General features: G+C 53.9%; 1 protein-coding gene across 1 annotated transcript in view; it reads right to left on the bottom strand.

The window, feature by feature from the left end:
- The window catches only part of MAEA (macrophage erythroblast attacher, E3 ubiquitin ligase), a 59,314-nt gene extending 33,056 nt beyond the window's left edge, over window positions 1-26,258 (bottom strand). Inside the window, exon 1 of the mRNA XM_012466864.2 lies at window positions 26,153-26,258. Within this exon, the coding sequence (XP_012322287.1) occupies window positions 26,153-26,221 (69 nt within the window). The 5' untranslated portion in view covers window positions 26,222-26,258. The remainder of the gene's footprint in view (window positions 1-26,152) is intronic.
- Between the last annotated feature and the right edge of the window lie 734 nt (window positions 26,259-26,992).

Raw genomic sequence — 26,992 nt, 5'->3', positions numbered from 1 at the left:
GAAGGGACAGCCAGGGCAACAGAGACAGGAATGGCCACGGCAAAGGAAGGAGCCACACAGCAGGGCCTTCCCCAGACTCACTTTTCTCCCTGAAAGCAGAGGTAGGAGGCACGTGGCAAGGCCAGCTCTGCACCCGTCCCCTGGCTGCCACTCCCCACTCAGCCTGCTCCAGCTGCCCTCCACTCAGACGTCCCCGGGGGCTGATGTGTACACACTGGTGGCAGTGTGTACAAGCTCTCATCCACACCAGACAAGCCCCATCGGCCACACGGGACGGCTCGCAAACGGCAGCTAGCATTATACAGGCCACCAAGCAGGACTCACGCTTACTGGTGAGCAAATGAGTCTTACGATGTTGAGAAAGAGGGCAGGGAAGCTACGAAGCCACAACACGTTTAACCAACTGACAAAGCAACAAGGCAGTGACAACAGGAAAAGACTGGAAGCCAGGCACCGAGTGCGGCATCCGGAACCAAGCGTGCTGGTGTCACGCGGCAAGGGCCCCCGACGCCCACACTGCCTGCCTTCAAGATTTCTCCTGCTGAGAGCAGTGGCCCACGCCTGTCATCCCAGCACTTCGGGAGGCTGAAGCAGGCGGATCACCTGAGATCAGGAGTCCAAGACCAGCCTGGCCCACATGGAGAAACCCTGTCTCTACTAAAAACACAAAAATTGCCCGGACAAGGTGGTGGTGGTGCGCACCTGTGGTCCCAGCTACTCGGGAGGCTGAGGCGGAAGAATCGCTTGAACCTGGGAGGCAGAGGTTGCTGTGAGCTGAGATTGCACCACTGCACTCCAGCCTGCGTGACAGTGAGACTGTCTCAAGAAACAAACAGCAAAGGAACAACAAAACAAATTTAAAGAAGATTTCTCCCAAGAATTTGGTGCCGCTTAAGAAAGCTGAGGAGGAGTCTTTTCCTCTGCTCTACATCCAGTGGATGAGGAAGTCACAGCAGACAGCGCTTCAGCTCTCCAGAAACACCTGATCGGCACGCGTGAGCGCAACGAGACAAGACACAAAGCGCGCTTAGTCTTTGCTCTGCCTGTGCCAGGGTCTCACGTGAGCAGGACAGAAAGCCTTTGCCGTTAGACCATGAGGCAAGGGGCACAACCACCCTGTCTCGTGCGGAGGAACCCACACAGCGTCCACGATGCCAGCACATTCCAAACTGCCACCAGGAAAGGCAAGGCCTCTCTGGACGCCCCTCAGCTGCATTCAAGTTCCATGCAGGAACAGGGCCTTTCCAACCCCTGGCAGGCCCCACCTCACCACGGCACTTACGCCACTCAGGCACAGGGCAGAGCTGTGAGCAGCTGGCACGCCGCAGACAGGAACCCCTGTGTTCCCAGAGCAAGGCAAAGAGGCCTGCCCAGAACGCGCCACAGTTACGCAGGATGTGAGCGTGAAGGACGCGGGGAAAGGGCTCACTAGGGCCACGGTGTCTTCACAACTCTTCTGTGTTCTCATGTTATTTCAAAATAAAACATTTAAAACCAAAACAACGCAAGAGGGGCAATCACAGCTCAACACAGGTGCTTATCAGCTGGTGACCTCTGGAAAGCCACGCAGGCCGAGGGTCAGGGACACTCACTGACAGCCACACACTCTTTTCAGAGTCTCGAACATGCTTCAAGCCAAGTGCAGGCGGCAACTCGGCTACTTGAGAGGGCGAGAGCGCTGGTCCCAGTCACCAGGGCTGTGCCGCCAGCTCTGCCCCAACAGACCTGGTGTTGGCTTCCGCAAAGGTGCCACACACAACACCCAGCAAACGCTACCCGGCACCCTTTGGTGCTCCGCGCTGACAGACGAGGCCGGGACAGAAGACCGCGTGGGGGCACGGAACAATCAGGACGGCTGGCTCCATGCGGCGGCTCTCCGCCTCCCACAGCAGGCCTCCCAGGCCTCAGGAACCACAGGGAGGATGTCCCCAGCAAGGTGTCGGCTGCATTCCCATCTGAGCGGGACTGACATTTCTGCTAAGCACAATAAAATTTAATCACTAAAAAAACGGACAAAAATTCCAAGACACGTAATAAACAGAAGTTTTGAAGTTTTATTATCAGGTTCAGACACTAAAATTATAAGGAAGAAAACGCTGCAGAATGCACACGCCGTCCAGCCGCAGCGTGCGCCAGCAGAGCCGTGCAGGCCCTCAACACAACTTTGACCTTAGCTGCCCATCGCAGACACTGAGCGAGGCTCCAGCGTGGCCACCGCTCCGGGTTTCCGCGAGACCCTCATGCCGGCCTCTCCCTCGGCCAACTGACTGCTCGAGCCATGGCACAGCAGCGCCCAGCAGAGGCAAGTGTGGGCGGTCTGCATGCCAACAGAGAAGCCCCAGAGACGGTGGCAGGGCTGGCTCATAGGATGGGGTGCCCACTGCCAACTTTCACCCACAGAGGAGGCAGGCAGTGCTGTGACGCTCATCTCCAGGCCATCATCAGGCCACTGTCAGTATCCAGACCCTAGAGTCTACATGCTGAGGTCGTAGTCGAATTCAACAATGTTTTGATGAAGAAACCAGTGCAGGATCTGGCACACCTGTGGGGCGCCGTTAATGGAACCACACAACACCAGGGGTGAGGGCCTGCCTTCCTCATGCGGGGCACAGCCGGTATCCCCATGACACCAACGGCTACACTGGGTTACACAGAGCTGTCAGCCACCGCTGAGACTCCTCAACGGGCACTGCCAGCTTCGGAACATCTGTCCTGGGCCCGTGCCTACCTGGACTCTGAACATCCATCCCGGGCCCGCGCCTACCCTGAACTTCTTTGGGCAGCATGGCTCCCTTGCTGACCCTGACCTCCAAATGGCCGGCCCCAGCCTTCACTTCTCGTAGACAGACCCAACCTCCCTGCCAGTGCTCTCAGGGCTCAGCCGCTACTCCTCAGGCCTCCTACGCCTCTGTGCAGGCTCCTCCCGCCTCCCTGCCTCTGCTCCTCCTCCGGCGCTGGCCCAGGGCTATCCAGTCTGAGTTCAGGGATGAGCGCAGCAGCCCCTCTCCTGCAGGGCGGCTGCTGACCCAGACAGCAGCTCCTCCCCACATCCACTTTCCCCAGAGAAGCCAGGCCAGCCCCGGGAAGCAGCGCCTCCTCTTCTGGGGGACCCAGCACATGACTCCGGCTCTAAAAGCTCCCACACTGGCCTGGGCTGGCTGGTTAGCAACAGCTCCTTCACAGGCTCCTTAAAGGGCATTTGGTGAGCGAGGGAGTGGAATTTCAGAAATGCGGAAGCCTCTAACTCAAGCCAAATGATCACTCAACAATGAGGACAAACTGAAGTTACTTTCAGATATGCAAGGGCTGAAAGCTGAGCACCCATAAACCTTTCTGGGAGAAAAATCACTCAGAAATATTGCTCAGTGATCAAACACAATAAATCCAAGGAGAAAGACAACGTAAGACAAGAAACAGCACTGAAGAGAGGAACCAGCCGAAGATACAGCTCGCCCAAATGAGGACGGGCAACTAGCAGAGCTGAAGGGAGAACTGTGCAAAGGGGCAAAATGTTGCAAATAGATTCCTAATAGCACAGGCAACAAAGAGACAAACGCGACCACATCAAACGTACAATGCGCAGAGCAGGAAAGACCAGCAGAGTAACAGTGGGGAAAACAGCTGCAAGCCGGGGATCCGCCTCTGGAGCTTCTGTGCAGAACACATTTTAAAACCCTACAACTCCGTGACAAAAGGAGACATCCAATTTTACAATGGACCAAGGACAGCCATTTCTACTAAGAAGATACACCGATGGCCAAGTGGCACATGACACGATGCTCCACACGACCAACCACTAGGGAGACACAAATGCCAACACGAGGCATCGCCTCATGGCCGTTAGAACAGAGATCACTAAACACAGAAAGCGATGCCACGGCAGGAAGCGGAGCGGTGGGACGGCGCACAATGCCGGGAGCGGGCCCGGCGCAGCATGGAGGGCAGCGAGGCAATGCCTCAGAACGTTAGGCACAGAGCTCCCGAGTGCCCAGCAGGCCATGGGCACTGAAGGAGGGTTCCAGGAGGCATCTGCACACCTGTGTTCATGGTGGCCGAGAGGCAGAAGCAGCCCAAGCATCCATCACAGGGGAATGAAGGAGGAACACGCGGCAGTCACTGTGGTCAACGGCAGACCATACAGACGATGGTGGCCCTGTTAAGACTATGACACTGCATTTCCACGGCACCGTTCCTATGCTTACATGTGTCAGATGCACGAACGCCACCGTGTAACAGCTGTCTGCAGTACGCAGTGCACTGACACGCGGTCCAGGTTTGCAGGCGGGAGCCACAGCTGTTCCCCAGTGTGGTGTGCACTGACACGCGGTCCAGGTTTGCAGGCGTGAGCCACAGCTGTTCCCCACAGTGTGGTGTGCACTGGCACACGGTCCAGGTTTGCAGGCGGGAGCCACAGCTGTTCCCCAGTGTGGTGGGCAATGGCACGCGGTCCAGGTTTGCAGGCGGGAGCCACAGCTGTTCCCACAGTGTGGTGTGCACTGACACGTGGTCCAGGTTTGCAGGCGGAAGCCACAGCTGTTCCCCACAGTGTGGTGTGCACTGGCACGCGGTCCAGGTTTGCAGGCAGGAGCCACAGCTGTTCCCCAGTGTGGTGTGCACTGACACGCGGTCCAGGTTTGCAGGTGGGAGCCACAGCTGTTCCCCAGTGTGGTGTGCACTGACACGCGGTCCAGGTTTGCAGGCGGGAGCCACAGCTGTTCCCCAGTGTGGTGTGCACTGACACGCGGTCCAGGTTTGCAGGTGGGAGCCACAGCTGTTCCCCAGTGTGGTGTGCAGCAGCCACGCTACGAGGGCTCATGAGAGTTCACTCTGCCACGTTCGCACAATGAAGATGTCACCCGATGATGCGTTTCTCAGAGCTTCTCCATGTAAGTGGCACGTGGCTGTACCTGCACACATGATGGTTAATTGCAGGCATCGACTTGATTGGAGGAGGAATACCTAGAGAACCCAGGAAGCATTACTTCTGGGTATGCCTGTGTGGGTTTTTCCAGAGGAGAGACGTGGGCTGAGTGCCAAGACGCCCTAGAGCTGGGTGGTGCCATCCAGACAGCTGGGGCCCAGATACAACGAGAAAGGCAGAGGAGAGGCAATCTCCTCTCCCTCCTGGAGCTGGGACCCTGCCTTGGGCATCAGAACTCCGGGGTCTCTGGCCTTTAGACGTCAGGACTGACACCAGCAGCCCCCCAGGGTTCTCAGGCCTTTGGCCTGGATTGAGCCAGGCACCAGCTTCCCAGGGTCTCCGGGTTGCAGAAGGCCTGCTGGGGACTCCTCAGCCTCTATAATCACACCGGCCGATTCCCCAATAAATCCCCTCTCATCTGCCTATATATCCTATTAGTTCTGTCCCCCTGCGGAACACTAACATACAGGGGAACATTATTCTACCTTTTAAAAGAAGGCAGTGCTCTCGCATGCCGCAACATGGATGGAGATCAGGCTAAGTGGAACAAGTCAATCATCTGCACGATTCTACCTGCATGAGGTGCCTCACAGTCCAGCTCTTAGACACAGAAAGTGGAGTGCTGGATGCCGTTCTGTTCAATGGCCATGGAGTTTCTGGCTTGCAAGAGGAGAGCGTCCTAGTGATCCACTGCACAATGTGCATACAGACGGTATGACTGTTCTGCGCCGTTAAGGACAGTGTCCACACTACAAATGGATAAAGTGGCTGCTGTGGAAATGGCTGAGGGCAAATTTCATGTGTATAGAACATTAATAACTTTTTAAATTAAAAAATGTTTAAAATTCTAATGAACTGAACTGGCTGCAAGACTTACTATAAAACTGTAGCGATCAATCCAGCACGGTACCACTCTAGGAATGGATGCAGGGGCAATGCAGGTGGAACCCAGAAAAGGACCCACAGGCAGGGTTCATTTACACCAGCCAAGGGGCCAAGGCAACTGAGGGGAAGGACAGGCTGCACCGGCCGGGATAGGGAAGGGATGCCTCTCAACCCAAAGCTCACATCCCCATGAAAAGTGCCTCTGAATGGATCACAGGCCGAAACACAAAAGGTCACACTGAAATGCCTCAGAAGGAAACGGGGCGGGGGGGGGGGGGCGGATACAAAGTATACCAACTGTAACAGAAAAACCCATCAACGAACCTCATCAAAACTAAAATTTCTTCTCTTCAGAAAACAATGTAAGAAAATAAGAACACGACACAGACTGGGAGAAAGCACTTAACAGCACCCTGGCAAAGGGCTTCCATCTGGAACACACTCAGCTCCTACAGGAATCGACTCCTACAGCCTCAGTACTTTTTTTTTTTTGAGACAGAGTTTCACTCTGTCCCCCAGGCTGGAGTGCAATGGCGCCATCTCGGCTCACTGCAACCTCCAACTCCAGGGTTCAAGTGATTCTCCTGCCTCAGCCTCCTGAGTAGCTGGGACTACAGGAACCCACCACCTCACCTGGCTAGGAATCCCATGTTTTTAATGGGAAAAAGGTTTGAACAGAAACATCACAAAAAAGATACAGGAAGGGCAGGTAATCTATAGGAAGACGTGCGACATCAGGAGTCATCAGGGAAATGCAACCACAGCGTAAGGTGTGATGGTGAGTTCTACAGGTCCATTTGAAATTGCCAAGTTCCCCAACAAACGTTTGGTCAAGTATTATTCTGGTTGTGTCTGTGAGAGCATTCCGGGATGGGATTAGTATCTGAATCGTTGACTGATAAAGCCCACAGCCCTCCCCATCCAGCTGAGGACCTGAAGGAACAGCAAGGCTGGGTAAGAAAGAACTCCTCCCAGTGCAGGTGGCTTTCAGGGGGCATGGGCTTTTCTGGCCTTCGCACTGAACTAAAACACTGGTCCTTCTTGGATCTCCCACCCGACAGCTTCCGGATTAGAACTGTCACTGTCAGCCCTCTTGGTTCTCAGGCTTTGAGACTCAGACGGAGCTATCCTGGGTCTCCAGCTTAGGACTTCTCAGCCTCGATAATCACACCCACCAATTCTTTGTGATAACTCTTACATGCATGCGTGCACGCCCCCCCCCCCACCCACACACACACAATGTGTGCATGTGCCACTGGCTCTGCTTCTCTGGAGAACCCTGGGACCCAGAAAAACAGTTCCAATTCAAGAGGCCACCACCACATGCTGGTGGAGCCCAGGACACCTGGACTCTTGCTGGCAGTAGTTCTAACGATCCTTCTGGAAAAAGCACTCAGTTCTTTAAAAGGTACAGACAACTATCAGATGACTCGGCCATTCCACTCCCAAGAGAAACGGACTGGAATATCCAAATGCAGGTGCAGGCATGCTTGTTCACAGTTCCAAATGTCTACTGACCAGGATGGGTAAACACATCGTGGTGTGCCCACACAGAAGTCCTCCAGCAATCAGAGGGAGTGGGTGCGCCGCGTGGAAGCAGCCGGGCACAGCAGCACACACACGTGGGCTCCACTCACGAGGCACCCTAATCGGGGCCAGGCTCACCTCGTGCAGCGGCTCTCCACAGGGGGCAACTCGCTCGCCAGGGGACATGTGGCAATGTGTGGAGACGTTTTTGATTTGTCACAATTGGAGCATGGCTGTGAACTAGCCAAACCGCAAGAGGAAATTAACTGGAACAAAGAAAACCTTATCAATCCACCAAAAGGAATGAAAAAACAAAAGCACAGGAAACAGAAAGCAAAGTAAGATGGTGAAAGTCCAGCATGAGTAATCACCAGAAATCCGGACGGCCACAGAAAGACAGAAACATCAGAACAAGCTAGCTTTCTTTTTAAAACATCTCTCAGAAACCGAAGCAGATAAAGGATACAGCTACAAAGCAGAACCATGCACGAGAGTACAGCGTGAGACACGTCTGTGTATTTCAGATTTTCCAGTAGCCGTGTCGTACTATACAGAGACACGTGAAATGTGTTTTAATATATTTTATTTAACCCAATTCATCCCGAATATGTTCATTTGAACAATCAATATAAATAATTATCACGGCCAAGCATGGTGACTCATCTCTGAAATCCCAGCGCTTTGGGAGGCCAAGGTGGGAGGATTACTTGAGGCCAGGAGTTTAAGACCAGCCTGGGCAACATAGCGAGACCCCCATCTCTACAAAAAGAACACCAAATAAACAAACAAACAATAAATCATTAGATATTCTACACTCCTTACCCTCTTTGTGCTAAGTCTCTAAAAGCCAGGACACATTTTACATAGAGAGCCCGCCACAGTCTGGACCAGCCACATCTCACGTGCTCAACAGTCACATGGAGCTCACAGAAAACCCACTGGTGAGGCTAAGAAAATTGGGCCCGCACTCCCAACAGGTGGAGGAGCGTGTGGGCCTGACGGGAACTGCGCCTCACCCCCGGACCCGGCTCTTCTACTTCTACGGACCCCGCTTAAGAACGTACCACTCCTGCGAGCTGAGCTGCTTATCCAAAGACCCCCGGCCCTGCCCAGCACTGTGCATGCACGTTCTTCAGTTGTCTAGTGAATCATATAAAAGATGGCAATGTCATTTTTAATTTTACCAATTTTTACTTACATAATTCACAGGCCATAAAATTCACCCTTTTAATGTGTACGATTTAGTAGTTATTTTTAGAATAAGCACAAGGTTATACAAATCACTATTTACTTCCAAAAGATTTTCATCACTCCAAAAAAGGAACCCACTACAATCCCCTCAGACCCAGGCAACCAACCAGCAACCGATTCCATATAAATGGAATCACACGTGATGTGGGCTCGTGTACCCAGCTTTTCTCCCGTAGCATAATGTTCTCCAGGCCCAGCGGGGCGTAGCACGCGGCAGCGCTCCATCCCTTTCCGTGGCTGATCGGTATTCCATGGTGTTAGTGCACCCATTTGTTTATGAATTCACAAGTGATGACCTGTGGCTGCCACCGACAATGAGACGCTGACATTCTGAGAGTTTCCACTGCTCTTGGGGCTAAGCCCAGGAGGGCAACTGCCGGATCCTACGGGAGACTGGCGTGTCACCTGAACAGCCAGGTTGTTTTCCGAGGTGGCTGTGTATGAGGACTCCCACGTCCCCACATCCACAGCCAACAGCGCTGCGTCTGCTGCCCGCGTCTGGTAGGGTATGAAGCAGCCCCTCGCCGTGGCTTTAGTTTCTGTTTCCCAAAGGAGTCATGATGTGCTTCCTGGCCATTCGTGTATCTTTGGAGAAGTTTACTACAATTGTGTGCTCATTCTAAATGCTTTCTTCTGCATTTGTATTAATGAACAAGGAGAGTTCCTAATACGCTCTGAATACTAAACCCCTAACGGATATATGACTGACCGGCAAAGATGTCCTCCCTGTTCTGAGCAGCTGTCTCAGTCAGCTCGCGCTGCTGTAACAAGTATCACAGACTGGGCAGCTTACACAGCAAACACTGATTCCTCACAGTGCTGAGGGCTGGACGTCCGACCTCAGGGTGCTGGCATGGTGGGGTTCCTGGTGAGGACCCTCTTCCTGGTGATGTCCTCATGTGGCCCTTCCCAGATTATGCACATGCTGAGAGCTGTGAGGGCTCTCTCTCCATCTTCTATAAGGACACTAATCTCAGCACTGGGTCTCTACCCTCGTGACAGCCTTCAAACCCAGTCACCTCCCAAAGACTGCACACCTCCAAATACCACCCCGTGGCAGCTTAGGGCCTCAGCATGAGGAGCTGGAGGGGCTCACACATTCACCACACAGCGGTAGTCTTTGCAAAACTTTGACAGTGTCCTTTGAAACACAACCTTCCCATTTTAATGTCCAATTTACCTATTTTGTGCGTGTGTGTTTTACATGTTGTAGCTAAGAAACCACTGTCTAATCCAAAGTCAGGAAAATCTACATCTTGAACAGTGTTATAACTTTAGGTCTTACATGTAAGTCTCTTATCCATTTTAAGTTAATTTTTGTATATGGTGTGTGAGATTAAGGCCCAGCTTCGTTTTCACTTGTGGAGATCCAGCAGTCTCAGCGTCATTTGTTAAAAACACTATTCTTTCCCATCTTGGCAGCCTTGCTAAAAATCAGTCCCCACAAATGAATGGGTTCCTGTCTAGACTGATTCCACCCGGCTCATCTGCATCGACCCTCTTGCCAGGACCACGCAATCTTCATCACCACAGCTCCACGGAAAGTGCTGAAGCCGGGAAACGCAAGCCTCACGACTGCTTCAGTGTTGACTCCTTGCAATTTCCATATGAATTTTCAAAATAGCCGTCAGTGTTTACAAAAAGGCCAGCTGAGATTCTGATACAAAATCTACTGAATCTGTAGGTCAGCTGGGGGAATACCGCTATCTTAGTAACAGTGAGTCCCATTTCTAAGTATTTCATTATTTTGGTGCTGTTGTAATAACATTTTCTTAACTTCCTTTTCGACCGTTTCCAAGGTACAGAAATATAACTTATTTTTACTTATCTTGTATTCTGCAACCTTGATGAACTAGCTTATTAATTCTAATAGTTCCTAGGTGTGTGCCTTGGGAATTCCATACACAAGATCACGTCATCTGCAACTACAACTTTACGTTTTCTTTTCCCATCTGAATGTCTTTGGTTTTCCTTGCCTAACTGCCCTAGTTAGAGCCTCCAGGACGATGCTGAACCTCAGTGGGAGCCGACACCTCTCGTCTTGCTGCTGTTCTTAGGGGAAAGCGCTCAGCATGTCAGCTGGAGGTTTCCACAGATGCCCTTTATTGGGTTGAAGAAGTTCCTTTCTATTCCTGTTTTTTCAGCATAGAAGTGTTTGTATAATGAAAAGGTGTTGAGTTTTGTAAAGTGCTTTTGTTCTATCTGTTGAGATGATTATGTGGTTTTTATCCTTCATTCTATTAATACGACACACTATAGAGATTTTCACACGTGCCTTTCTGGGGGAAATCCTTAGTCCTGACACATAATCCTTTCTATATGTTACCAGATTCAGTTTGCTAATATTTTGTTGAAGATTTTAGCATCTATTTTCCTTCATCTGGAACAACAGTCTGTGGTTTTCCTGTGATGTCTTTGGTTCAAGGTTATACCAAGGTTATATCCTCATAGAATGAGTTGGGATATAGTCCCTCCTTATGTTTTTGGGAAGAGTTGGTATAAATTCTTCTTTAAATGTCTAACAGAATTCACCAGTGAAACCACCCGGTCCCGGGCTTTTCTCTGCGAGGAGGTTTTCTGTAATAACTTCACCTGTCATAGGTCCACCCAGTCATCATTTTCAACTTAACAAAAATAACAACTGTATATGGTTCAACCTAATATATTTTTCCTTCTACACATTTTTTGTGTGTCCCTTGTCCAATGCTTATTTTTATTTACTTATTCACTCATTCAGACAGGGTCTGTCTCTGTCGTTCAGGCAGGAGCACGGTGTCACAATCATAGCTCACTGCAGCCTTGAGCTCCTGGATCAAGTGATCCTCCTGCCTCGGCCTCCCAAAGTGCTGGGATTACAGGCGTGAGCCCCTGTGCCTGGCTTGTTATCTGCTTTTAAATTCTGGTTCTATCTTATCTGGCTATACCAAAGAACTAAACATTTATCTCATCTGCCCAATTTTTCCTAGGTAATTTGTTGCATTACAGCTTTTTACAATCACAGGATTTCTCTTAGTCAGCAAATGGTAAATTACGTTTCCTCCAGTACGTCTTCCCCTTCAGTGACTCACAGCAGTACTCTTCCGTTTTCATCACTGAAGCAGAACGTGGCAAGCAGCACGAGTGGAGGCGTGGCGACAGACGTGCACCTGCACACCCGCCGCAGCAGCCCCCACACGCCGTCAGCTTCAGAACGTGCTTCCTCAAACCTTCCCCAGCGTTCACTGTGCTTTTCTGACAGTATTTGCTGACAAAAAGAAACGCGCTTTAGTGTGTCATCATCATGTTTTCGCCAACACAGGAAGGAGGACTTTCCCAATGGCCTGAGGCTCTTTGCCTTTTGCAATTAACCTCAGAAGAGGTTTCTAAATATTGATCACGAAGCTCTTCACGTGGCCAGAAGTGCTGGATTGAGCCTTGACTGGCAGTTTGCATCCCTCTCCATCCTAGAGGGCCCGTCTCGTGTTCTGGTGTGGGGTATGCAATCACTCTCCGTCCTGGAGCGTCCATCTCCTGTTCTGGTGTTGGGCACTCAATTTCGGTGGCTTCCTGACATCCTGAGCTGATCTCCCCAAGCACAGCACAAACCCTGAGGGAGATTCACCAAGGACAAAAATGCTCCAAATCCCCTAAGCGGGCTTCTGGAAAAATCGACACTTCCAGTCAATTTCTGAGGGGATGTGACCAGATTGACGCTGTGCCCACCAAAGCTCTCGATGGGAAGAGAAGAGCACTGCCGGCCCCAGCTCCGCACTCCTTGTGGTATGCGCGCCCAGTCAGACTCAGCCTTAGCTGGTTCTTTCCAGAACCTTTTGATGCCACTGGTCCATCTTGGAAAGGGTCCGTAACCTGCAGCAGCCGCACACGTGCACACGACGTAGCACCAGCGTCGGAAGCCAGCAGCACGGGAGGGCCAGGGCCATGCCCCACGTGGTCCAGTGCCCTCATCCCCCAGGGTCACTCCCTGACCAAATAACACAGACCGCGTGCGGGCAGGAATGTCAGCTTACATACACGACGTTTCATAAAATATTTCAAAGGGAGCCAGCTGTTCTGCCACAAGGTCATGGCTTTGGCAGTTTCATACCTGGCTGTGGCATCCGGAAGAGCCCAGCCCTTCCTGGTGTCCCTTTCATTATAAATAAGAAATATTTTATCAGGCACAAAAAAAGCAACATTACAGTTTTCATACAGAAACACGGTATCCTCTGCTAGAGCCGATCTTCCTTTGGACCTTTACTGAAACAGCGGCGTGGCAGCCAGGCTGCCTGCTAAGGGTGCTGCTGGATCTTCTGTTTCTGCTGCTTTGGGCTGGGGTGAGTGGGATGTGTTCTAATGGCTGGGGGTACAGAGAACAGCGAGTGGGTTTCGGGCACTTACTGTGTGCCCCATTATTGTGCTGCCTTTCTTGACACTTACATTTACTTCTACTTCGATTCTTACTGCTTTAGACACCATTGCTAAAATAATATTTCATATTACTTCGTTCATTTGTTAATTGGAGAATTATTTCTTCTCTATCCTCCAAAAGGACTTACATCCCAGTGGTCAGAAACAAGCAAAATCCTGTATGTCCGACAGCAGTCACGGCTCGGGAGGAAAAAGGGCAGAAGTGGCAGATGCTGGCGCAGCAGTTTCAACCGTGGGGTCAGAGAAGCTTCAGGAGGTGACAGCTCAGCAAAGACTGAAGAAGGTGAGGAAATGGGCCCATGGACACCAAGCGCTCCAGACAGAGGAGGGTGGCACAAAAACCCTGGGCTCGCACGCTGGCCCAGCTGAGCAGCAGGAGAAAGCCCGCCGGCCCAGCGCCGTAAGGGCCAAAGCCACTCTAAGGACCCTGGTCCTGGAAGCCACTCTAAAGACCCTGGCCTTCATCCCCAGTTAGACAGGAAACTCCTAGAACAAAAGGATGACAAGATCTGGCGATGCGGCAGCTGGGGTAGGCATGGGCAGAGCAGGGACCAGCCAGAAGGCTGGGCATGAGCTGTGACCACAGAGGGGTCAAGGCCAACTTGAAGGTTCTGGCCCTGAAGAGAAGGAAGGCTAGTAGAACTGGTTTGCACAGCAGGAGTCAGGATGGAAAGCTCAGATGTAAATATGCCAAGGAGCTGGGTATGGTGGCTCACCCCTGTCATCCCAACACTTTGGGAGGCCCCGGAGGGAGGGTTGCTTGAGCCCAGGAGATCGAGACCAGGCTGGATAACACAGCAAAAACCTATCTCTACAAATAAAAAAATTAGCCAGCATGGTGGCACATGCCTGTGGTCCCAGTTACCCAGGAGGCTGAGGCAGGAAGACTACGCGAGCCCAGGAAGTCAAGGCTGCAGTGAGCTGTGATCATGTCACTGTACTCCAGCCTGGGTGCCAGAGTGAGACTCATCTCTAAAAATAATAATGTTAAAAATAAATAAATATACCAAGGTACCTTGCCAAGTGGGTATGTTTTATAGGCAACTGGACACAGGGCTCTGGAGTTGGAAAGATACCCACCTGGGAGTCATCAGTACACACAGAGGCTCCTTAGAATCCACTGAACCCTGTTAGGGGACCAAGGGGGCACCTCACAGCAACGCCCCATGCCAAGGACTGAGCCTGGGGCCAATACTCAGAAGTCAGATGGCAAGGGCCAGCCAGGGAGCATGAGGGGCTGTGAGCCTGGGGGAAACGCGAGGATGGTACTCCAGGAGCCCGAGGGGGTGAGCTCTGAGAAGTAGACGTGGGCCCGAAGAATCCATCATGGGTCTCAGCAGCCTCTTGGGGTTACCTGGTGCTCCGGCTATAGCACTGCAATGGGGGCAAAACCAGATGAGAAGCAACTCCACAGACCCCAAGGCAGGGATGGCTCAGAGAGAGGGGACCCGTGGGTTTCGCCCAGGTTAACCAGAAGACGGGTGTGTACCTCTTCAGGTCACAGGGATGGGGCGGGGGGTCTGGTACATGAACAGAGGCTGGTCTTGAGTGGGGCACAGATGACGGGTCCCCAGTTAACAGGAAGGAGACAGTGAGTGCAAGCGGGCAGGGGACAGACAGGGCCACCCCAGGAGCAGGGCACAAGGATGGGAGCAGTCACAGGGGCTCATGGAGAACGGGAGGCATATGGAACAGTCCGTGGGGTACAGGGGGCTAAAAGGCCTCAAGACACATGGCCATGCTGCCAGGCAGTATTCGGCACCCACTCCAGCCAGCAACCGGGTTCCTCAGCAGTAGGTGCAGCTTTTGCGGCCGGCGTAGGAGCCTTGCACGCCACGGTTCCCATGCTGAAACTCTAGAACAATGGGAAGGAGAGAAGGGCCAAAGGGAGGCAGAAAGCAAACGCCAGAGGCTGAGCACCCCCGATGAGGGCACAGGCTGTGAGTCCAAGACGTGCTCTACAATGCGGCAAGTGGACCAAAATGAGACGCAGAGTTGAGGACTTGCCCAGGCAGTCAGGAGAAACTCATTCGGCCACAGCCACCCACTGTGACTCCTGTGCCAGGCACTCACGGTGTGACGAGAACACGACAGTGACCAAGGCCAGCCCCTGCCCTTGCAGAGCAGACGCTCTAAAGGAGATGCCCAACCAGGACAGAGAGAGGCAGACTATGACAACAGCACACAGAGAGAGGCGGGCTACACATCACCCTGTGACAAGTGCTCCAAACGAAACCAGGCAGGCCAGGGACCAACAGCAAAACGAACCACATCCCAGTTCCATTCAGGGCAGCAGTGAGCCCACACTCGAGTGCGCAGGCTCACTGTCATGCTCTCTACACACACACACACACACACTTGCGCACACACGTATCGCGCTCTCTACACACGCACACACACACGTATCACGCTCTCTACACACACACGTATCGCGCTCCCTACACACACGCACACACACACGTATCACGCTGTCTACACACGCACACACACGTATCACGCTGTCTACACACGCACACACACAATCGCGCTCTACACACGCACACACACATATCGTGCTCTCTACACATACACACACACATATCGCGCGCTCTACACATACGCACACACATGTATCGCGCTCTCTACACATACGCACACACACGTATCACGCTCTCTACACACGCACACACACACGTATCGCACTCTACACACGCGCACACACACGTATCACGCTCTACACATGCACACGTATCGCGCTCTCTACACATACGCACACACATGTATCACGCTCTCTACACACACGCACACACACGTATCGCACTCTACACACACGCACACACGTATCACGCTCTCTACACACACGCACATACACGTATCGCGTTGTCTACACACACGCACACACACATATGCTCTCTACACACACATGTATCGCGCTCTACACACACGCGCACACACACGTATCGCGCTCTACACAAACGCACACACATGTATCACGCTCTCTACACACACATGTATCACGCTGTCTACACACATGCACACACACATATCGTGCTCTCTACACACGTACACACACATATCGCGCTCTATACACACGCACACACACATGTATCGCGCTCTACACATACGCACACACACGTATCGCACTCTACACACATGCACACACACATCACGCTCTACACACATGCCCACACACACGTATCGCGCTCTACACACATGCGCACACACACGTATCGCGCTCTCTACACATACGCACACACGTATCGCTCTCTACACATGCACACGTATCGCGCTCTCTACACACACGCACACACGTATCGCACTCTACACACACACGCACACACGTATCGCACTCTACACACACGCACACACGTATCACTCTACACACACACACACGTATCGCGCTGTCTACACACACGTATCGCACTCTACACACACGCACAAACGTATCATGCTCTACACACACGTATCGCACTACACACACGCACACACATATCACGCTCTACACGCACACATATCGCACTCTACACACACGCACACATGTATCACGCTCTCTACACACACGCACACACACATATCGCACTCTACACACATGCACACACACGTATCACGCTGTCTACACACACACACATATCACGCTGTCTACACACGCACACACACGTATCACGCTCTACACAAGCACACACACGTATCGCGCTCTCTACACACACGCACACACGTATCACGCTGTCTACACACACGCACACACAGGTATCGTGTTCTCTACACATGCACACACAATCGCGCTCTATACACACGCACACACATGTATCACACTCTACACACATGCACACACAGGTATCGCGCTCTACACACACGCGCACACACGTATCACGCTCTCTACACATGCACACGTATTGCGCTCGCTACACATATGCACACACATGTATCACGCTCTCTACACACACGCACACACACACGTATCACACTCTACACACGCACACACACATATCACGCTCTACACACACACGTATCGCACTCTACACACACGCACGCACACACGTATCACGCTCTACACACACGCACGCACACACGTATCACGCTCTACACACACACACGTATTGCACTCTACACACGCACACACACATGTATCACTCTACACACACGCACACACACACGTATCATGCTCTCTACACACACGCGCACACACGTATCGCGCTGTTTACACACACGCACACACACGTATCACGCTCTCTACACACGCACACACACGCATCGCGCTCTCTACGCACATGCACACACGTATTGCGCTCTACACACACGCACACACGTGTCATGCTCTCTACACACACGCACACACGTATCACGCTGTCTACACACATGCACACACACACGTATCGTGCTCTCTACACGTGCACACACATATCGCGCTCTATACACACGCACACACATGTATCGCACTCTACACATACGCACACACACATGTATCACGCTCTCTACACACATGCACACACGTATCGCGCTCTACACACACGCGCACACACACGTATCGCGCTCTACACACACGCGCACACACACGTATCACGCTCTACACATGCACACGTATCGCGCGCTCTACACATACGCACACATGTATCACGCTCTCTACACACGCGCGCACACACGTATCGCACTCTACACACGCACACACACGTATCACGCTCTCTACACACACACGCACACACACATATCGCAGTCTACAAACACGCACACACACGTATCATGCTCTCTACACACACACGTATCGCACTCTACACACACGCACGCACACACGTATCACGCTCTACACACGCACATGTATCGCACTCTACACACGCACACACATGTATCACACTACACACACACGTATCGCACTCTACACACACACACACGTATCACACTCTACACACACGTGCACACACACGTATCACGCTGCCTACACACACGCACACACGTATCACGCTCTCTACGCACACGCACACACACATGTATCGCGCTCTCTACGCACAGGCACACACACACGTATTGCGCTCTCTACACACGCACACACATGTATCACGCTCTACACACGCGTGCACACACGTATCACACTCTACACACGCACACACACGTATCACGCTCTCTACACACACACGCACACACACGTATCGCACTGTCTACACACACGCACACACACGTATCACACTCTACACACACACGTATCGCACTCTACACACACGCACGCACACACGTATCACGCTCTCTACACACGCACACGTATTGCACTCTACACACACGCACACATGTATCACGCTCTCTACACACACGTATCGCACTCTACACACACGCACACACACATGTATCACGCTCTCTACACACACATGCACACACACGTATCGCGCTGTCTACACACACGCACGCACACACGTATCACGCTCTACACACACGCACACACACATGTATCGCACTCTACACACACGCACACACACACGTATCGCGCTCTCTACACACACACATGTATCACGCTCTCTACACACACACTCACACACGTATCACGCTGTCTACACACATACACACATGTATCGCGCTCTCTACACACACACACACACATATATCGCGCTCTCTCTATATACACACACACACGTGTATTTCTTCAGGCTCCTTCAAAGCTAGAAATGGCCAGCCCCATGCTCTGGGTAACGACTTGCAGTGTAAACACTCAGGAGGAGCTCCGCTAAGGCCCCACGCAGAGAGCTGGCCACATAGGGCGACACTCATTCCCCCTTACCCTCCTCTCACTGCAAAGGCCGCGGCTCCAGCAGCCATCGTGGACTCAAGGACAAACGTGAGACACAGAAATCGAGGAAGCCTCCGAGCTCTGGCCTGTCACTGAACAAGTGCCAGGAGGACGTCACTGTCAACTGACTTGGGAAGGCTAGATCACAGGGCAGGTCTGGGGCTCCAAGGCCAAGATGCGGCATTTGGTTTCGAGCCAGGTATCATATCTGTGAACTGTCTCCCAGACACGCAAAGAGAGCTCCGGGGGTGACTACCCAAGATGGCCCTCAGGGAGAGGCCTGGGGAGGGTGGAAGTGTGGAGACTGTCCATGAAGCCTCACGACCTCTGGAGAGCTAGCTGGTGACATCAAAGAGCAAAAAGCCTCTAGAACTAGAGAAGACAGCACAGGCCTCTGAAGAGGACGTGCGGCAAGGATGGAGAGAGCCTGGAGGATGATTTTGCAGGCGCCAAGTGAGGGGGGCGCCTCGAGGCAGCATGATGAACCGGGGGCTGGCCGCTTTCAGGAACATCATTCCATCTCATCCTCAAGAGGAACATGTGGGCGGAGTGTTGGGGGACAAAAACCTGACTTAGGTAAAACAGGAAGAGGGACAAGAGGAAGGGGCAGAGAAAGGGAGCAGTAGTTGGAGGAGGACATGGGGCCAGGAGGGGGTTTCATTCACGAGGGGAAGACTCAGAGCCATATGCACGCAGGAGAGAGGACAGCCAACTGCAGGAGCAGCCGCGAGGCAAGGGCGCAGGTGCGGGTGAGGGTGGTGCAGGCACAAGTGAGGGCGCGGGAGCAGGTGAGGATGTTGCAGGCACAGGTGAGGGAGGTGAGGGGGCGCATGCTCGGGTTAGGGAGGCACGGGAGCAGGTGAGGGGAGCACAGGTGCAGGTGAGGGAGGCACAGGTGCAGGTGAGGGGGGCACAGGTACGGGTGAGGGGGGCACAGGTGAGGGTGGGGGGCACAGGTGCGGGTGAGGGGGGGCGCAGGTACGGGTGAGGGGGGGCGCAGGTGCGGGTGGGGGGGCACAGGTGCGGGTGAGGGGGGCACAGGTGAGGGTGAGGGGGGCACAGGTGAGGATGAGGGGGGCACAGGTGCGGGTGAGGGGGGCACAGGTGCGGGTGAGGGGGGCACAGGTGAGGGTGAGGGGGGCACAGGTGCGGGTGAGGGGGCGCAGGTGCGGGTGAGGGGGGCACAGGTGTGGGTGAGGGGGGCACAGGTGCGGGTGGCGCAGGTGAGGGTGAAGGGGGCGCAGGTGAGGGTGAGGGGGGCACAGGTGCAGGTGAGGGGGGCACAGGTGAGGGTGAGGGGGGTGCAGGTGTGGGTGAGGGGGGCACAGGTGCAGGTGAGGGGGGCGCAGGTGAGGGTGAAGGAGGCGCAAGTGAGGGATGGCAGGGCAGCTCATCCACCACAGGTGTGGGAGCAGGTACAGGTCAGGCAGGGTCTGTGTGATGGGTATGGGTGAGTGTGACGTGGGAGGGAAGGTGTGAGAGAGGGATGGGTATGAAGGGCTCCCCTGGGAGGAGAGGAAGGAGGCTGCTCTGGGCCCCTCCCTTGAAAGAGGCACCACTTGGGGTCCCAAGTCCAGATCCACAGTCTGGCCATCCACACAGCAGGTGCTTTCCTCTGCTCAGCCACACTCAGCTCAACAGGCACTAAACGTGGTACTAACACAGTGAGCAATTCTTTTGTTTAGGTTTTCAAAATAACAGCCCTTAGCTATAATGCTTCTGAAATAACACAGACCTAAAAATCATGAGCAGTTACCCTGGCAGGAAGTGAGCTTTGCGACGCCTAGGTCAGCACCCAGACATCCCCACTCCGCCTGACGCCCCCTCGAGAGTGGGGCTCACCACGTGGCCTCTCTGCAGACGGGTTGTTCTCACGCTGCCTGCGCCTGCCGGTCTTCTCTTCATGCTGGTGCCAATTTGTCTCCTTGGCTTGCTGCCCACTCTGCTGACCCCTGCACTGCCTGTCACTCGGTCTCGCTGTGAGATCTTCTCTGCACGGCTCTGGGACACCCCCAGCCACATCACCCCAATGGAGCTATGTGCCTACTGGGGTTAGAGTTGGCCGGGACTTCAACACAGCTCACAGAGCCTCACCCCAAAACTCAGCTCCGCCAACCAGCTCACAACACCGCATTCACCAGGGGAGGCCTGTCCCAGCCCCCACCCTGTCAACCAGCTCACAACATCACATTCACTAGGGGAGGCCTGTCCCGGCCCCCACCCTGCCAACCAGCTCACAACACCGCATTCACCGGGGGAGGCCTGTCCCGGCCCCCACCCTGCCAACCAGCTCACAACACCGCATTCACCGGGGGAGGCCTGTCCCGGCCCCCACCCTGTCAACCAGCTCACAACACCGCATTCACCAGGGGAGGCCTGTCCCGGCCCCCACCCTGTCAACCAGCTCACAACACCGCATTCACCAGGGGAGGCCTGTCCCGGCCCCCACCCTGTCAACCAACTCACAACACCGCATTCACCGGGGGAGGCCTGTCCCGGCCCCCACCCTGCCAACCAGCTCACAACATCACATTCACTAGGGGAGGCCTGTCCCGGCCCCCACCCTGCCAACCAGCTCACAACACCGCATTCACCAGGGGAGGCCTGTCCCGGCCCCCAACCCCTGCCACTGCCCAACTCACCTCAACGTCATCAGTGTCTTTAAAGGATCTCAAATGTCTGTGTCCTTGTGCTGACGCCTCCCTCCCGCCGGAGTGTAGACGGGGACCTGACTTGTCTCCCTGTCATAACAGACCAGGGCCTGACAGTGCCTGGCCAAAGGAGGCTATCGAACCACTGCTGTGGAGGAGGGCCCGCGAGCAGCTCAGTGCCCCGGCAGCCCTGCTCTGCAGCCTGGCGGCCGTGCCTTGCTCAGCTCCCAGGGCCGCCACGGGCCTCGCGTCAGTACTGCCTCCAACCCAGCCCAGCCATGAGAGCGAACCAAATGTTAAAAAGCCCTTTCTTGACTTGAAATGTGTTAAAAAATAATACTTAAAAAAACAAAAACAAAACCAACTCCCGGCTAGCAGTGAATCCAAGTCTACACCCTCATCCCTGCCTTGCCTATCCAGCTGGAAAGCCCGGGCCCGGAGGGAAGACCTGTGCCAGCAGAGAGGCGGCGCAGGCCGGCCCAGGGCCAAGCCACGGGCGAACAGCGGGAGAGGCGAGCAGTGTGGAGCCGGGAGGCACAAACGGCAGGCCACGGCTCTTCTGGGCAGAAGGAATTTCCACTGTGCTCTGGAGACTGGGAGGATTCTGGAGGGCCGTGTGACGTTACTGCAGATAAAGCACATCAGAAAAGCCGGCCCGCAGAAGGAAGTGGAGACCCCGCCCAAGACTCCTCAGACACAGACACGGCATCACCAGGTCCAGTCCGATGTGTGTGTCTCTTACGTCAAATGCACTGTGATTGCCCGTGTTTCTCACACTCGAGAACACATGATCCTCCCAGATCCAGCCAAGATGCAGTTCAGAAAATGCAAAAACTGCACTAAAAGTTACAACTTCAAGAACACAGTTGGTCCCCAGACCCCTACCACAAGCACAGACCCAGGCTGGGAGGCCGCAGGGCAGTGCCTGGGCAACCAGACTGTCATCAAACCGAAGGCAAAACGTGCGCATCTTCCTATAGAGAATTCAGACACCCAAGAACGCGCCCACAGGCCCAGGGCTTCCCAGCCTATCCTCTGGGTAGAGGGCAGGGTGTGAGAGGGGTGTGAGAGGACTCACTGGAGCTGGCAACCCCTGCTGGGGCTCCAGGAGAGGAGGGGTGGGCCCCAGTGAGGCTCAGAGAGGAGCCAGGTCCAGACCAAGGTCTCCAGGTGACGAACATCACTTCTCGCCCTGGACCATGCAGACACCCATGTGAAATTCTCTAAACTACTATTTTTCTTCAGCTATCGGAAAATAGCAGAAGTAAATACACCAACTGTTAATGAAGTTATCTCTGTGCAGCACGGTAACTTGAAGAAAAAAAAATTACTTTCATTTATTTATTTTTTGAGACAGGATCTCACTCTGTTGCCCAGGCTGGAGGACAGTGGCACAATCTCGGTTCACCACACCCTGGATCTCCTGGCTCAAGCGACCCTCCTGCCTCAGCCTCCCCATTAGTTGGGACTACAGGTGCACATCACTGCACCCAACTCATCAAATTACTTTTATAACCAGAAAAAAAAAACCTTTTAAAAAACAATGAAAACAAGGGCTTGCAATTCAAGATAGTGAACTATGCATGATGAATTGAAAGATGGTGAATTCCTTAGGTCAGGAGTTCAAGACCAGACTGGCCAACATGGCGAAACCCCATCTCTACTAAAATTAGCTGGGTGTGGTGGTGGATGCCTGTAATCCCAGATACTCAGGAGGCTGAGGCAGGAGAAATGCTTAAATCTGGGAGGCAGAGGTTGCAGTGAGCTCAGATTGTGCCACTGCACTCCAGCCTGGGCAACAGAACAAGACTGTCTCAAAAAAAAAAAAAAAGAAGAAGAAAGAAAGATGGATGGTGAATTATACATCTTGAATTGGAACTTTGCATCTCTGCCCTCCCACAAGGCATTACCCACCACCCTACACCACACAGCATTCGACAGCAAAGACGCAGCCACAGCCGGGACATAAGTGTGAGGCCTCAGAAGCCACATCTGTTTGCTAAGAAGAAGAAACAAGTCCCTTAAAGCAAAATCTGGACCAGCATTTCCCCTGGGAGTGTGCTTGGCACCAGGGCACATCTAGCAATGTCTGGAGACATTCTGGGGTATGCTCTTGGCATCTACTGGCAGACACCAGGGATGCCTCTGAACATCCTACACCGCACAGCCCCCTCAACAAAGGCTCATCCGGCCCAAACGTTCACAGGCTGGTTCACCCCTCTGGTGGAAATGGAAGCTCGTGATGACAGAGGCGCCCAAGGTCAGTGTGTGCTGACTGCAGCAATTCATGTGTGTTCCATTCTCTTCCCACTTCACCAGGAAAAGTAGGAGAAAAATAAGTACCTGCCAAGTACCCCAGAGCCCCACCACCAGCCCTGACACTGTGAGGAATCAGACATCCCAGGTGTTACTGCTGAACCCCAGCTAGGGCCCCCAGGCCCTCTGAAGAGTAAGGAATCCCCTGTGTGTCTGTGGAGGACTCACTTGGCAGGAAAGCAGTTCAACTCTTCCCAGGTGAAGATCCAGTCCAGTCATGCCAGTTCCCACCACCCAGGAGGACGTGCTTTTGGACTAGAGAAGGACGACATCCACCCCACAGCTTCCAGAGCCCCGCCCCCCAGCCCTCCTTCCCTTCTCTCACATCCGCACTGGCCCCTCCTAAGGACCAAAGAGTGCAGCTCTTGAGCTGTCAGCTCAGCATGTTCTGTTTCATTCTATACCATAAATGCTTCTAAATCAAGGATCCCTAGTTTCCCAGCAAAACATCTCCATTATCCACTAGCAATCTCTCCTGAACACTTCTATGGAAAAAAGTTTTAACTCAGTAGTGACAAAGTGTCAAAAGAGGAATTACAACACTATTTCTTTTTTTTTTTTTTTGAGGCGGAGTCTCACTCTGTCACTCAGGCTGGAGTGCAATGGCGCACTCGGGCTCACCACAACCTCCGCTTCCTGTGTTCAAGCGATTCTCCTGCCTCAGCCTCCCAAGTAGCTGGGATTACAGGTGCCCACCACCACGCCTGGGTAATTTTTTTGTACTTTTAAGTAGAGACAGGGTTTCACCATGTTGGTCAGGCTGGTCTCGAATCCCTGACCTCGTGATCCACCCGCCTCAGCCTCCCAAAGTGCTGAGCCACCGTGCCCGGCTACAATACTATAGTATTTCTTTACCTGTATGACTGTCTACATGACTACTTTAATCAGAAGCTATGTAATAACTCTGGAATGCCAATTACATCCACGATCAGAAAACAGCAGAAGACTTGAATCCTCTCCAGAGAGCTTCCATCTCCTTCCCTAGTTTCTTCAACACACAGGATTTCTGGACACCTTTCCTATTTGGTGTTTCCATATTCACCAGCCAGGGCCAAAAGTGACAAGCCACCACAGTTCTGATCTTCAAGCCATCTTGTGTGTTAGCTGAAATGACGGGCCTGGAGGTGCACCAGGAGACAAAGTGGCCACTGCCTCACACCTGTCATCCCGGCGCTTTGGGAGGTGAAGGCAGGACCATGGCTTGAGCCCTGGAATTCAAGACCACCCTAGGCAACAGTGAGACCCTGTTTCTTTTTAAAAATATGGAATAAACCGCTAGTTAATGAAGAGGAAGAGAAGCTTGCTTCTGCTTTCCTATGAAGACCAACTACACCGGAGTACAGCCTGACTTCAGCAGTGCTAACTACAGCAGGTACCTTTTAATGAATGCCAGGCACTGCTTGGAACAATACGTGGTCACTCGTTTCAGCCTGAGGTAACACAGGCGCTACCATTACTTAAATCTGACAAGAATAAACAATCGCCGAGTGGGGCCTGATGTCTCCCAGTAAGGATGAATACCGAGGAGCCGGAGTCACACCCCAGCAGGATGGCTCAGAGCCTGCGCTCTTCAGCCCTTTGCCAAACTACCTTGGGCCTGGGGGAACGAACGCACAGCAACCTGGCCACACTGCATCCTCCACACCTGTCGCCACTGAGACGGACGGACGGGAACACCAGGGTGCTCTGGGAGGAGAGAAAAGCTTTGCAGCCCTCCAAGAAGGGAACACGGAACCACAAAGCTCAGCCGCAGCTCTAGGAAAGCTATGACCTTGATCGACTAAGGAATTCCTTCCCAGGTGCTTTATATCAAATCCTCTCTTAACTAGGTAAAGAGCAAGTATCTGCTGCTTTTACCAGGAGCACAAATTTCATTCTAAAAAGTGCGACGCGGCTAGGTGACCACCCAAGGTCACGCAACCGGTAACCGGACGGCAAGAGCTGTATTTCAGGTTTGGTGACGCCCATCAAAAAGGTCGCTGGGTGCCATCCGGCCGTGAGGTTTCTCCCTACAGTTCCTAACTAGCGACCGGGAGCCGGCACCCAGCACCTTCTAGCCCTGGGCTCCCGGGAGGGCAGCCGGATACCGGCAGGGCACGTTGCGCACTCTGGGCGCCCGAGACCCCACGCCCCGGAAACTCCGGCTGCCACCCCCAGCCCCAAATTAGCCAGCCTTTGCGCTGCCAGGGTCGTCGCTGGTTCGGCTCACGCAGCCCTTTAAGCAAAGGGGCCACAGTCAGGCGCCGGACAGGGCCAAAGTGGCCGCCCCCGCCCCACCTGCCCGGCGCGGACAGGGCGACCCCGGGGAGCCCGCACGGCCCCGCGAGGCCGCGCCCAGCGCCCACAGTCCTCTCCGCTGGCCCTCCCGGGGCGGCCCCTCGCGGCCCGTGGACACTGGCGGAAAACGCCGTCGCCGGCCTCAGCCTGCGCAGCGCAGGCGCCCACCTTGAGGGTCGGGTACTCCTGGACCTTCAGGGTCATGGACAACTGAGCCGCCGACTCCTGCACCGCCATCTTGAAGCGGCCAAAACATTAGCGGGCGGGGGACGCGCGGGCGCGCTGCACGCCGGGAAATGACGCCGCGCGCTCCGGCCGGAGCGGGGCGGGGGCGGGCCGATGCGCCTGCACCAATCGGATGAGCTCCCTCGGCCGGAGGCGGAAGAAGATGCGGACCAATCACTGCCGGGTTTCCTCTCGCTCAGCCAATCAACGATAGCCCCGGCTGGCGGTTTCCTTCTTGAATTCGCGGCCGGCTGCAGGCCGCAGACGCCGGGCTCGCGGTGCTGTCGGGGTTCGGGCTGCGGCCGGGGCTGAGGGAGCTGGGGCCGAGAGGCCGGGGGGACTTGGCGTCCGTGTTGTCACCCGGGCTCCCGCAGGGCGGTCCCAAGGGCAGCGCCGACAGAACGCCTGGCCGCAGGCGCCTGTGGCCAACTGTTTTTCTCTGGCCTTGTTTTCAGCGATTTCCAGCTGCTGGAGCCCCGATGGGGAGGAAGGGCCCGATGCCGCCCAGGACCGAACACCGGTTCACGGACGGGAGCCGCGTGCGCCGTCTCCGCCGTCTCCTCGCAGGGCGGGCCGCGCCGGCGTCCGCGCGGTGCCTTCATCTCAGCCGCGTCACACTCTCGGCCTTTCACACACCGCCCGTCTCCCTGCTCCTTTCCAAAGTAAAAATGGAATTAGGTTTGATTAACTAGGAAATGACGTCCCAGTTAAACCACCTTGTGTTTCACGTAACACATTTCTAAACAATTGTTAAACTATTTCCCTTTAAAGGGGAGACACTAA

Source organism: Aotus nancymaae, unplaced genomic scaffold (assembly GCF_030222135.1).
Source record: "Aotus nancymaae isolate 86718 unplaced genomic scaffold, 86718_ANA_hifiasm-v0.15.2.pri h1tg000006l, whole genome shotgun sequence".
Classification (NCBI taxonomy): Eukaryota; Metazoa; Chordata; class Mammalia; order Primates; family Aotidae; genus Aotus; species Aotus nancymaae.
The sequence above is the reverse complement of the archived record's forward strand: the minus strand, read 5'-3'. Positions and strand labels throughout refer to the sequence as shown.